This window comes from Euprymna scolopes, chromosome 18 (assembly GCF_053919585.1).
Source record: "Euprymna scolopes isolate OS-2025 chromosome 18, ASM5391958v1, whole genome shotgun sequence".
In the NCBI taxonomy this organism is placed as follows: Eukaryota; Metazoa; Mollusca; class Cephalopoda; order Sepiida; family Sepiolidae; genus Euprymna; species Euprymna scolopes.
The window spans coordinates 31,280,432-31,295,184 of record NC_136499.1 but is presented as its reverse complement, the minus strand read 5'-3'; the positions used below and the strand labels follow the sequence as shown (position 1 = coordinate 31,295,184).

At 35.5% G+C, this 14,753-nt stretch overlaps 1 protein-coding gene across 4 annotated transcripts in view; it reads left to right on the top strand.

The window, feature by feature from the left end:
* Positions 1 to 14,494, top strand: part of LOC145297563 (nischarin-like) — a 109,168-nt gene extending 94,674 nt beyond the window's left edge. For all 4 annotated transcript variants that reach the window (XM_080143573.1, XM_080143571.1, XM_080143570.1 and 1 more), the window contains 2 exons: positions 4,896 to 5,233; positions 11,898 to 14,494. In XM_080143573.1, coding sequence (XP_079999699.1) covers positions 4,896 to 5,233; positions 11,898 to 14,358 — 2,799 coding nt within the window. In that variant the 3' untranslated portion in view covers positions 14,359 to 14,494. The remainder of the gene's footprint in view (positions 1 to 4,895; positions 5,234 to 11,897) is intronic.
* Positions 14,495 to 14,753: the final 259 nt, after the last annotated feature.

The following is a 14,753-nucleotide window of genomic DNA, read 5'->3' as shown; positions in this document are numbered from 1 at the left end:
TTAGTTTGAATATTTATTAAAATCAAAAATGCGATAAAAAAATTTTTTTAATCTTATTTAAAAATGATTTTATATATATATATATATATATATATATATATAAAATATATATATATATATATTTTTTTTTTTAATTATCTAATTAGATATTTTGTGTATGTGTGTATAAATACAAATAAGCATGAGTTGAAAAAATTTAAATGAAAATCGATTAATTAATAATTTATTCAAAATAGCTAACTAGTAAGGTGACCGACATTAAATGATGATTAATGAATGCTTCACACTCCCATATTTTTATTGTCATCAAAATCTGTGAAATGGCCCATTTTTCAATCAAATTGATTGATTGCCTGCTCTAGTTGAGAACCCATCACGAGCACTAGGAGGAAGCTTCACATGCATCCCCACAGTGACTTAGTTGATAATACATTGTAGTCTAGAACCTACTGTTAATTTTATAAAATTATATAAACGGTTTAAATTTAAAGTTTAAAATACAAAAGTCAAGTATCATGTTTCCATTGTGCTCTTAGCAGAAGCATTCATTTCAAATACACCCCTGTCATATCAAAGAACATACTGTTGATTTTCATATGCCTGGCCTTTCTGCTTGTGCAGTGGTAATGGCTTGAATTTAAGTTTAAAATGAAAAAGTCAAGTATTATGATTCAGTTGTGCTTTAAATAGAAACATTCATTTCGAATGCACCCCTCTCATATCAAAGAACCTACTGTTGATTTTACATGCTGGGATTTTCTGCTTGTGTGGTAATAAAACTTCTCAAATGCACCTATGATGTTGGACTGTTAACTTTGGTCAAAAATCGCCTGTTCCTTCTTTCATTGTATTTTTTTAATTATTGAGGTTTATCGAAGACATTCTGATACAAAACCTAAGAACACTGCTAGATACAAAGTACATTTGTGTGAAATTTCATAAAAATTGGCCCAGCCATTTTTGAGTCTATGGAAAACAAACTCTGTCTCTCTTTCCCTCTTACACACATACACAAAATTCCTTTTATATAATAGAGATTCTGTTCTTTGTATTGCTTGTACTGACGATTGAACCTTAGAACTTTAATACTTAATCTGTTACACCGCACATCATCCAAGATGAGAACAGTAGTCCAAATAATACAAATTATCAATCCTTATCTCAAAAATTCTGAAAGACTAAATTAAGATTTCAGAATCCTATTTTCAAAATCTATCTCTATTCATAAATTAGCTAATCAGATATTGTGTGTGTGTGTGTGTGTGTGTGTGTGTGTGTGTGTGTGTGTGTGTGTGTGTAAGTATTTGTAAAATTGATTTAATAATTTGAAATATTTTTTAAAAAATATAAAATAAATGAATTTAGGTTCCAAAATCCTATTAAACATATAATTTGATAAAGAAATTGTATAGTTAACAAAATTCTAAAGAAATGAAAGTAAAAAGATGAGCTGTAGAATTGAACGGAATAAAATTTTCTAATCTTTGAAGAATCAGCTATTGATTCTTTAGAGATTAGAAAATACTAGCAGGAAGTACCAAGCGTTGCCCAGGTGGAGGATATTAGCACAAGGATGAAATAAAAAATTTTTTTAAAAATGTAGAGAGAGAGGTGGGATCGAACTTGAAAACATAGGGCCATTAGTTTTCCTCGCTAACCATTAGGCCAAAGAGGATAGTGAACTCAATGATGTGGTAATTAACTTAGGAATCATAGGAGTCACCACGCATGCGCAAAATGAACGTTGCTTTTAAACCTGGCTGGGGGCCAGGTAAGCTTCCTGCTTTATTAAATGCTGCTTTTAAACCTGGCCAAGGGCCAGGTAAGCTTCCAGCTTTATTAAATGCTGCTTTTAAACCTGGCGGGGGGCCAGGTAAGCTTCCCGCTTTTTGTTGTTTGCGTTCGAATAGTTTCACTTTATTATACGAAAAAAACAAACACCTGAGACGACGGCACAGTTGGAATTGTTTTTAACTTTATCAAAAAATAAGTGTTCATTTGCAAATCTCAGATATTATGATCTCGGAAGTATAGGAAAACTTCTTGCAGAATTTAACCAACAGCAGAACCCCGATCTGAAAGGCCTTTTGCGGACATACACAAACGCTTGCACCCATTTTGCCTTTTATAATTGACTTCCCTCTAATTCTACAACCCTGCTATGTCTGAATATTAGAAGACTTTAAAGTAACAAGCAGCAGTCAGAAATTTTAGAATCTTACAAACTGGAATCGGGTTTTATACTTTCTGATTTTGCAACCCAGAAAAAGATGTCCAAACAATGTCAGATAGGCACAGTTTATCTATATATATATAAAAGCGAAAATGTATGTATGTTTGTGTGTCTGCTAAAAACTTTTGACCGACGGAACAAAAATTCACAAACTTGGTATCATATTAAAGCCCCACCCTCCGGACGACAAATATCGAAAAATTAGCCCAAAAGGACCATCAGAAGTGCGTCAACTGATCGATTTTCTGCAGGGGGGGGGGGGGGCCAAAAAAAGTGACATTTTAATGTTAAACATTACATATTTTTAAATCGATTTATAACTGCCCCAAAAAATACGGGCGCCAACTCTTCTACATAAAGTATACACGGGGCCATTTATTTTGGGTCAACTTGTATTTAAAACCCGTAGAGTCATGTCACGTGATCTTTTTTTTTTTTTTTTTACACAGTGATCACCACTTATCAAGGCCCGGAAGCCACTCAGGGATAAGGGTTATTGCAAGTACATTACGTTAGTGTGGAGATTTGATGAAGTGTTTACTTAAGGGGGCGGTTCATTAGGAATTTGTTAACGTTGGACTTGAAGACATCCAAGTTGTAGTCCGGTGGGAAGCAGGCAGACGGAACAGAGTTCCACAGGCGTGCAGTTCTAAGAAAGAAGCTTTGTTTATGGAATCCGCGTTTTGATTTAGGCACAGATACAGAGTGGGGGAAATTTTTCACAGTGGATTCAGCTAGACGGGTGTTTTTCGTGAAAGATTGGCGAGGGGGGACCAGAGATTGGAGTTCTTGACGTCAGCAAGCTCTAATGGCAGTCTGAATTTAAAATTTAAAAATGTTGTTATCGGTAAAAAAAAATTTAACCCTCACACAAGCTAAACTATGAACTTCTATGCTATGACAATGTTACCAAAGTTATTAGCTCATTAAAAATAGTTAGATACAGTTAAATGAAAAATGACAAGCCAAAAATGTGAAGTAAAAAAAAAATACGCTTACAAAAATATTAACGATCAAAGTTTTTACAAAAAAAAAAACAGCCAGACGCCATTTTCTTTTTTAGTAACAGTCTTTAGAGTAAGGAAGACGAAGTGAGAGAGAGAGACACATACACAAACGCAAACAGAGACAGACAGACAGACAGACAGATAGAGATGTCTAGACAGGAAACAAAATACATAATTTAATAAACGCTAATGTGAAGTAAAACAAAAAAAATAAAATACTGCTACGTCATCTCGTAACGCTCCCACGATGACCTCATTTAGTGGCTATCTGTCAATCAAACCTCTTTCACTTGCTTTATAAGCCTTATTTTAACACTATAATCAATTCCTCTTACTCTTGGCCTACACGGTTAAGTGGTTGGAGTTTGTTTCACCTCCGCGTCAAGGCTCCCGGGTTCAATCCAGCCTCACGACCAAAACTATTTTTTTTTCTTTTACATCTTTAGACACACAGGCAACGTTTCTTTATTTTTTTTACTTTGCTTATTCTTTAGTTTACTCCCCCCCCCCTACACACAGCGTTTTTTTGTTTTTTTTCCCTGTTTTTGGTTTTGGTTTTTCTGATTTTTTTAACATCGTTTCAGGGTTATTACTTATCCCCCCCCATACACACACCTACAAACACCCGAGCAACGCCGGGTACCCCTCCACTAGTTGTTTATAAAATAAAAGCTAGCACTATAAAACAGTTCCTACAAGCACAATATGATTAAACATTTATGTGGCAAAAATGAATCAAAAACAAATTTATTGCAAAGGTATGTTCATATTATTCTGAAGACAATTCCAAGGATGCTTTTGGAACCATTTTCGTGCATAGTTGATCTGGAAAGTGGAATTGATTGGCACAGAAAACATAAATACCAAACTATTTTTGTTATTCTTATTGAAATGCATGTTTTTGGTTATAGTCAGCTGACATACTTCCTAACTTCTGGCGTGCCTGCTACCAGCGATGACAAGGCAAATCAGTTTCTTCATTTTTATTGTACTTCAGTATTTCTATTGTGAAGTGATTTATTGAAATAAAATATAAGAAAAGAACATTATTGAAAAATAGACAAGAAAAATTAACAAAATTATACAGATAAAAATAACACAATTAGTCTTTATTTGCACTTTTAATAAAATTAAAAAAGTTTTTATTTTATTTAAATTTCATAAGAAATATGTATATGAAATTATGAAAATACATTTTTTTTTAATGTTTTTTATTTGAATTTATATAATAAATGTTTCTGGAAATATAAAAATAAAATTATTGAAATTAAAATAACAAAATTTCAAACATTATAAAGCAAAAATGTATCCAATACGTGATCTTCCAAAAATAGTTTTAAAAGATTTTAAAATGTTTTCAATAATTCTTTAAAAAAATAAATTAAAACTAATTTTGATAATTCTTAATTGAAATAAGACCAAAAAAACTTTCCAATGATTATTAAATTAAAAAATAATGATTGGAAATACGTAATAGAAAAAAAAATTGCATGCACAAGGAAGATATTGGCATGAGAGAAAAAAAAGTGAAAGAACTGATTTGCCTTGTCACCACTTCCAGTATCAGCCATGTTGGAAGTTAACTAACTATAACTTTTTTGTTATTCTCATTAAATGTACTTTTTAAAAAAAATATTTATTTTTTTCTTTCATAGATTAATCAATCAGAGGAGGTTAGTCATCAGGCAGAAGATATTGATGAGTCTGTACAGATCAGTCAGACTGTTTCGACTGATCCTTTATTGATCACGGATCAGTATACTAACCAAACAGATAATCAGATTGACCAGTCTTTGTCAACTGTCCTACAAATAAATCATTCCTCATCAGCTGACCACCAAGATATGCAATCAATATCACAACAGCAACAGATTGACCAGCAACCTCTGAAAGTAGACCAGCTTTTGCAAATTGACCAATCATCTAATTATTGTCCGAAAAACGATTGTCCTTCTGTATCAGGCTTCTCTCAAAAGTCTGATAAAAATCATCTGTAAGTATCAGTACCTAATGATATTTTACTTTTCATCTTTTTGTTGAGGATGGGCATCCTACCGGATGCTATATATTCACCCACAATTTCAGAAACTCCTACCAAGACATCTGGTAACCCTTCCTTTAAGCACAATTGTTTGTATCTCTCCTGTTCATTGGGTATTATTTAAAAAAAATTTTTTTCATGAACTCTGTAGATCCTATGATTATTCAAATGATGGATACCTTACTTTATTTACCTCTCCAGGATGTTAATGCACTTTGGCCTACAAAAATGCCTCAGCAACCCTTTCAGCATTTCCTGGTAGGGGTGCCTGAAACGATTAGCGATAAACTACCCCCTTCTCAAAGAAAAGGTAAAGCCTGGGAGGGTTGATTAACTACTGAGGCTGAGCAACACCATACTTCAGCCCGACAACTGTCTAACTGATTGTCATGGATGAATCCGACTGGTACGAACAGAAATAAGTTAATTCAACTTAATTTGAACATAAAACTTTAGTATTTAGTTATCTTCTTCCTTTAGCTTTTTTTAAGCCAGCATTATAGGAGGCACTGACTTCAACTAGGGTTGGTACTCTCTCCCTCTTATCCCATAAATTGTGTACGTAATCGGTCAAATGCTGGCACATATAATGGCCGAATCCTTAGAAACTGACCTCCAATCTGTAGTGGAATAGAACCAAAAATGGATGTTAACATGTGATGCTACTAAGACAAAGCTCCTTTCCTTTAACAACTATAAGAAATCTTTCCAACTATTGGTTATCCTGTCGATAGCACGCTACATGAGATTCCAATTCCTCGGCCTGACATTCTCAGTCAACATGAATTTAAATAAGTACATAAAAGATGTTGCCAAATCTGCTCCAAAGAAAGTAATCTCCCTCTACTGGGTTAGAAACTTCTAGCATATGCCAGTATCCTATATCTCTATTGAACCACCATTTGCCTGTGCATGAAGTATTGTTGCGACATTTGGACTCATGCCCCAACTACTAGCCTCCCCTTTTTATACAGATTGCAAAACAGAACATCTAATAAGTTCCACACTGTTGGCCAAGCTCCTAGCCCAGTCACATCACTACAGTGCTGAAGCTCTGTGTTTGTTTTATAAGTACTTTCACCAAATGTGTTCCAATGAAATCACTACACTTGTATCCCCTAAACAAAAATACTCCGATCTATAATATACTCAAAATACTTAAAGCTCAAAAAAAGACGCCTGAATCTATTCATACAGCTAGCTAAAGAAGATTAGTTTTCCATCTTATTCACTTTGTGTCACTTGAGATTTCCTGTCCATGACTCAATTTTTGAACAATCTCAGATGATCACATTTTATGTTTTTATTTATGCTCATAGTTAATCTAAGAAAGTTTTAGTTTTAATCAGCAATAAAATGTGTTGTACTGCTATCTTTTCTTTTACTCTGTGTCAATCATGTATTTCTCCTTAATTTTGATTGACATCTCTTGTTATGTTGGAATAAGGCTTGGCTTGACTTATGTGAATACTCCAGAAAGCTTTTCCACATGCTTGTGATCAAAATTCCACCACTTAACACAGCCTTGATCCAGTCTTGTAGCTGTCAGAAGTAGCATACCAGTCTCAACTCTTATCTGGTACACCTATTTCATTGATAGCCGTTCTCTCGATCTTTCTTCAATAAAATCGTCTTTATATGATTTATTCACGTAGCTATAATAGTAGTGATAGCATGCCATAAACAACATTAGTTTTTGTTTTGTTTGTTTTCTTATTGTCATTAATGTTTCTATTAAACCTTTTTCTGATACCTACATTGCATAAGGAGTGTGTCCATTATTAGTTGAAGACCACATATCTTGACATCATTTAAGTCCTCCTGTGGTAGTGGTGGAGCTTGAGGCAAAACTGCTGTAGAAGCTTGAAATCACATTCATTCAGAGCAATTAATTTTCTGGCTAAATATAACTCAACTGTATTTTGAAATAAAATTCACGACATAATGATTTATAGCTTGACAGTTTGTGTTTGTTTTTTGTTGTTTTTTTTTATCTATTTTTTTGTTTTTACACTGGAATCACCACTTATCAAGGCCCGGAGGCCACTCGAGGATCAGGGTTAATGAGTATCCATTAGTCAATGTGATTATAGCATAGTAAACAGAAGTAGTGGGAATTTTGTAAATTGAATTACTTAGGGGAATGGTTCAAGAATTTGTTTACATTGGACTTGAAGACAATCAGATTGTAGTCAGCTGGAAAGCAGGCAAATGGAAGACAGTTCTACAGGCGTGCAGTTCTAAGAAAGCTTTGTTCATGGAATCTACATTTAGGTTTAGGCACAGATAAAGAGTGTGGGAAATTATTGATAGTGGTTTTGACTAGACAAGTGTTTTTTGTGAAAGTTTGGCATGGGGAGACCTTAATTGATAAGATTGAGATTGGAGCTCAGACAAGCACTTGCCATGAAAATAATGATAAAGCAGAGACAGGCTCGCAACATCTCTTCTGTGGGAAAGAGGTTGCAGGGAAGAGAAAGGGCATCCCCCACTAAGCTACAAAGTCTATTTTGAACTTTGTCAAAGCAGGATAAGCTGCTTCTAGCAGCTCCTGCCCAGATGTGGCAACAGTACTCTATCGTTGGTCGTACCTGGCTTTTATATAGGTAGAGAATTGCATCAGGAGTGAGATATTTACTGGAGCAGTAGAAGGATCCCACCATTTTTTTCAGCGACCTTGTCAATGGATTTGATATGTGTTCCATTTCAGATCAGGAGTAAAGGTCAAGCCTAGAAGCTTATTTGGTTTTACATGCAGCAGAAACAGTGAGGGTGGGTAGAACGAGAGACACTTTTTCTTTTCTAATCAGTATATGAATATGTTTTTAGCTGCTAACTGTTCTATGATGTAACAAAAGTCTTCTCCCTTTCCTAATGATCTCACTCTCCGTCTGGTTGTCTTTTCCTTTTTTTCTATTCCCGTGTTTATTTGTGATCTGACCTTTTTATCCTGCCAAACAGCATATCTTTGAATGGAATATAACCATTCAATTACCTCTACCCTCTTAGTAATTTATTTTTATAAACCTCTAAAAAAAAAAATTTTTTAACTCTATTTTAACCCAGTTTTGCATTTTCATGTTTTAGTGTCATCTGCCATTTCATATTGTTTGTGGAAACTATTTGGTCGGCCATTTCCAGTTTGTTCTATAAATTCCTATGAGAAACATTCCAGTCAGTATGGGTCTTCTCCTAGAGAAGCACTAAAAATTCAAATAAAAAAATAAATCTGGATCTCCCTAATAACTTTTCACATAAATCAAATATGAGTATCATTATAAGATTAAAACTAGAATTTATTTGTTTTTAGCACAAAATATTTAAAAGTTCAAATTTATCTTTTTTTTATATTTTATTATTTTTATTTATTTATTTATTTTTTTGCAATTTTTTAGTTACTAATTTCCAAATACAAAAGAATAGTTTTTAACTTGTTTATTTCTATATTGTGTTCGAAATTCCAAATTGAAACAGATACTGAGAAAAAAAGTAACGTTCTTTTTTGTGTGAATAGAAATGATTTCATTTAAAAATAAACTTTTTACAAAACAAACGGTGAGAAAAATGTAAATGAAAGATTTTCATCATAATTACAAATAAAAACAATTTTGTATATTGTGTTTCAGTTTACTTCAGTCGAAGTTCCCAGAAATCAAAGGGCCCCTTTGATTTCTGGGAACTGGACCTTTATTTGAGATACATAGATATTCAAGTGTTCCATTAAATTATCCTTTACTTCTAAACTCAAATCTTCAGTTAGTAAAGAATTGAAAAACATTGGTTTTCCTCTCACTAATTGAACAGTTAACTGGTTTATAGTGTGTCTTTCTTTTGGTCTTACCAGATTCTAATGCAAAAATTCATCTAGTCAACTTAGCACTGCTGATGCAATCCTCTTTCTGTATAAGAGCCAGGTATTCTCTAAAATGGAGTACTGTTGCCATATCTGGGTAGGAGCCGCTCGGCGCGCCCTATCCTGCCTTGATAGTTCAAAACTTAATAGGTGATGCCCTTTTCTCTTCCCTGCAACCTCTTTCCCACAGAAGAGACGTTGCAAGTGTGTCTCGGCTCTGTCATTATTTTCATGACAATTGCTCGACTAAACTTCAATCTATGGTTCTCCCCCCTTACCCACCTTGTCAAACTTTCACAAAAAAAACAAAAAAAGACACTCGACTAGCTACAACCACTACATACGATTTCACCCCCCTCTCTCTCTCTCTGCCTAAATCTAAGCGCAAATTCCATGAACAAAACATTTTTCCCAGAACTGCCCACCTGTGGAACACTGTTCTGCTGTCCTGCTTCCTGGTTGAATACAACATAGTAGCCTTCAAATCTAATGTAAACAAGTTCTTGTCGAGCTGTCCCCATAAATAATCAAATTCTACCCAATCTACGTCATTAACGATTACTTCACTACCACCTTACATTTATTAGCCCTTATCCTCGAGTGGTCTTCGGGCCTTGATAAGTGGTGACTCCCAAGTAAAAAAAACAAAAAACTATAGGTAATATCACTTGGAGAAAGTGCACCATTCCTTGTATAAGCCATACCAAAAGAATCTTATTTGGGCTGCAAGTACCATGTTATTTTGAATATTTAGTCAGGGTTTATTTGTGATGAAAAGTATCCTTATGCCAGGTTCTTTTAACAAACCCCTGTGCAAAGAGACATTAGACACTTGGGGATAGTGTATAGTAAATATTCAAGTTCTCTCTCTTAGGCATAATGTTTATACTGATTACTTGAGATGATTAATTAATTTCAAACCCATATGACTTCCAAAATATTGATAATTTTATAAAAAAAAAAAAAAAAAAAAAAAGATTAGGTGTTTGTTTAAACTTGCACTTATAATGAAAATTTTAAGTAAAGAAAATGCAAAAAATATCTTTATGATGCTTGATCAAATTACATCATTTTTAAAATATACCATCTTTGTTCCATGGCCAATAAGTATAGCATTCATCAAACAAAAATGGTATATTTTAAAAATTACGTACTTTGATCAAGTATTTCTTTTCTTTTAAATTTTATTTTAATTTTATCTTAAGAAAATCAAATTTTATGCGCTGCTCGATGTAAGAGAAACCAGTTTCTATATTTGAGAGAATTCAAAATTCATCATTGGTTATCTCCTCCTTTCTCTCCAGAAGTAACTGCTGCTAAAAATACTTAATTGCTAAAAATGATAGAATTTGATTTTCTTAAATTAAAAAAAAACAAAAAAACATCTACTTGATCAATTTCCGTGATTTTTGGAATATAACATCTTGATGCCGTGACAAGGAAGTACACCGTAAAGGTTTTTCTTGTTTTTCGAAATAAGTACAGGTCTAAATAATAGTGTTGGGATGATTCCAATATTTTTCCCGATTCCGATACAATTACTGATTCCGATTCTTTATAAATCTCTAAATATTTAACTATAAAAGTGTTGTTTTGTCCCGATTACTGTAAAAACACATCTTAAATGTGCTTATATTTTCTCAAACCTAAAACCGCACTTGTGAGGGTGTGATCTAGAGATTTTAGTCTTACTGGAAGTTTAAATCAATAAATATTTATTATTTTATTATTACTACAAGCAATGGAAGCATCGGAAAATAGGCTCAAATTTTTCCGATTCCAATACTCCTTCTCTCTTTACATCATCAACATTCTGATCCACATCTGGCATCAATTGAAATGAATGGCTCTCGTCTTCAGGAGGCCTCAAGTTTTGACAAGCTTCTGGGCTTGACCTTTACTCCTGATCTTAAATGGAACACGTACATCAAGGCTGCTGGAAAAATGGTGGGATCTTTCTATCGATCCTGTAAATATCTCACTGCTGATGCAATTCTCTATCTATATAAGAGCCAGGTACGTCCAAGGATGGAATACTGTTGCCACATCTGGGCAGGAGCTGCTAGAAAGGACTTGTCCTGCCTTGATAGAGTTCAAAATAGACTTCGTAGCTTCGTAGGAGATGTCCTTTTCTCTTCCTTGCAACCTCTATCTCACAGAAGAGAGTCTCTGATGTATCGTTATTTTCATGGAAAGTGTTCGACTGAGCTTCAATCTATGGTCCCCCCTCGCCAAACTTTGACAAGAAAAACTCGTCTAGCTGTACACACTATCAATAATTCCCCCCACTCTTTATCTGTGCCTAAACCTAAACATAGATTCCATGAACAAAGCTTCTTTCTTAGAACTGCACGCCTGTGGAATTGTCTTCCGTTTTCCTGCTTTCCGGCTGAGTACAATATGGTTGTGTTCAAGTCTAACGTAAATAAGTTCTTGATGAGCCGTTCTATATAAGTTATCAAATTCACTAAATTTTCATTACTAATGATTACTATGTTGTCCAATTTCTACTGTACACTCTTTAACCCTTATCCTTGAGTGGCCTCTTGGCCTGGATAAGTGGTGATGCCTATGTAAAAAAAAAAAAAAAAATCATCCCAGCACTACTAAATAAGCAGCAAAAATTATTCTCAAATTCACTTAATCAAATATAGGAGAGATAATGAAGCAAATAAAAAAAAAACACTTTTGTTTTAGACAAGTAATAAAGTGAAAATTGAATAAATCTTTTATTAATATTTTTTTTTTCTTTTTTCTTTCAAGTTATCGTCCCCGAGAACTTCACCAGAAAGCTAGCAACTTTGTGTACAAGTATGAACACTTACCTTCCACTTTGAACAAAAATTTCTGCCACAACCTCATTTCTAACCTGATAGGTTCAACGGGCTCCGACGGGGAATGTGTCGAACACTTGTTCTGGAGTTATTCCTTACAGTACACCCATCCAAATGTGATTAGCCCTGCCTGTGTAGTCCTCACCCAGAAACGTATCTTCATTCAACATCTTGAGGGCTACACTACCAGTTTCCCAGGTGTCCCTCATACAATCACGTACTATATTCTTCCTCTCTGCAACGTACAGCAGATATTGATCAGTCATAATTTTGTTCAACTCGAAGAATCGTTTGTTGGTCCGAGTGGTATTTTCTTGCTTTATGAGGTCGAGTCATCACAGGTGAGGAAGTTTTCTGATGCACTTCTCAGATGTTACGACAACAACCCTGAACATGGTCAGCCTAAAATTGTGCAGGATGCCAACCAGAGGCAATTGTTAAGCCTCATCGAGGAGGCTGAACAGCAAGAAAAACTTTATTCGGTGGAAATCACGTTCACCGCCCTTGTGATATCAGATGGTCATTTTCGCACTCTTGCATTATCTGAAAACTACCTGTATCTCTTGAAGCTAAACAATTTCCAATCTTCTTATCCACAACCTTCAGAAGACGGTAACGATAAAGGAGGTGATGCAATACTAAGCGCTCATCCCATCATGGCAAGTCGAAATATCAGCTTCAAATGGCGAGAAAGCGGAAAGCACTGCCATTTGCCCAAACATCTGGATAGCGTCCGGTATGAGCTCTTTCCTTTGTCCATGGAATTCGGAAAACAGGACAAAGATGTGGAATGCCTAGTCGTCCACTTTCTTAGTTCCGCCACCAGGGACGAATATCTGGGGAAGTTCACCACTCTACGTTCGCAAAATAGCGACAGGCTTTCGTTGGTTGCTCGGCAAGAACCAGACGGTGCCAATGAGGACAACGATGTCGAAAACAACAAGCCGTCATCAACATCTTGGATGAGTGATCAGTCGACGCAGAGTTATAAAGATTTTCTCACCATCAACTATAACAGTAACTCTGCAACGTCAACCCCAGAAATGGAACCATCTGAAAGATTGCGCAATTGCCAAGAAATCCGTCGACCTAGTTTCACCACTCCTTGTGAAGATCAGCTGAATTATTTGACCAAGTGTAACCAATCGTATAAACTAGTAAAAAATAGGTCAGCTTGTTTGGAAGCCCTAGGCAAAATGAACGGTAGGGAATTAGTTGAGTATTTCCATTTGAACATCGCCCATGTCGGTTACGATTGTGAGGAGATGCTGTATGTTGTTTGGGCTGATGTTGTTCCTTACAAGAATCCTGACCAAGTGATAACGTCGCTGGTCGTGTTGACTTCAAAATCTTTTTACTGCATCTCTGATGCTAAAGTGGAAATGCCGCCCAAAATAAAACGAATGTGGATGACTCATTGCCGGCATAAATCTGATTCGGCTATTGCAACTCTACAATCAGACTTGAGCAATGAAGATCACCACTGTGCTGGAATTCTGCACCGTGGAGGTTGTCAGCATGCCAAAGTTCCCCGAGCCTTTATCATCATTCCCCTTTCGCAGCTTGTGCAGATCAACATTGGAATGTTTGACCAATGTTTGCGCCTTACTGGTGCAAACGAAGACTCTGTCTGCACAGTTGTTACCCGAGAGTGTGCCGCCACAGAAACTTTCCTTCAGGTCATTTCCTCGGCGCTCTCTTCTCATGTTGTGACCTCTGCTGATACGCCGTCAGATTCAGAGGTAGACTTCTACAGCCTGGTGACCAAGACCCGGTCCAGCATGGAAGGCATCGAGTATGTTCATCCGAGTAAAGTCCGTTTCTGCTACCCCGGTGAAGAAACCATCTCTGACATTATGTATATCATCTCGGACATTTCAAAACAAAGCTTCCCTTCGAAGAACCCCTACCTCATCTGGGTCTACATTCTGGGCTTTCAGATCCCTGTAGAGTCAACCGATTTGGTTGAAGCGGTCAATAAGGCGTCGCCACGTACAGTAATTTTGACAAATCAACATTTTTGTCTTGTGGCCGAAGATCTTGTCAGCTATCCTCTGCCGGAATTTGCCCGAGGATTGCCAGACAAGCCACGGCACCGAATTCTTGAGGTTCGCAAAATTGAGTACCTGAAAAGGATACTAGTTGAGCAGGAGCCTCACAAATGCCTTACTCTCGTGTTTTCTGATGAGGATGACGAGATTGAGGTTGACACCTCATTCGAATATTACAGCCCCAAGGAGGACCTGAAGGGTCGTAAATCTCCACCCGAGGTGAGTCTACGCCTTCTTTTCCAATATGGCAAGGAGGAGGTTAAACTGCTACAGATGCTCAAACGTCAGTGGGGCGAGATCCACATGGCCGACGATCTACCTGTGCATATGATGGCTTGATGAATTTGGAGACTGCAAGGATAAGAGTTTATGAGATTAACTTCTGACCGACCAAGCTGGACCTATAGTCAAAACTTTGGCAAGTTGAAAGAGAGGTGTGACTGATTGAAAGAGTGGTTTGATTTGGTTTAAACCACTTCTTTATAGCATTTGTGATAATTGTGATTTAGCAGAGTTTGAAGTATTTATAAATTGAAAAAATTTTTCATATCTTAACCATCTTGGAGTAAATATATATATATATATATATATATATATATATATATATATATATATATATATATATATGGGGAAAAAATGTTTTTGCATATACTTTCTATTTTTTATATAGATCAACCTTTTCAAAATAAAAGCTTGATGACTGTTAACATATAACAACAGACCATATATAAATA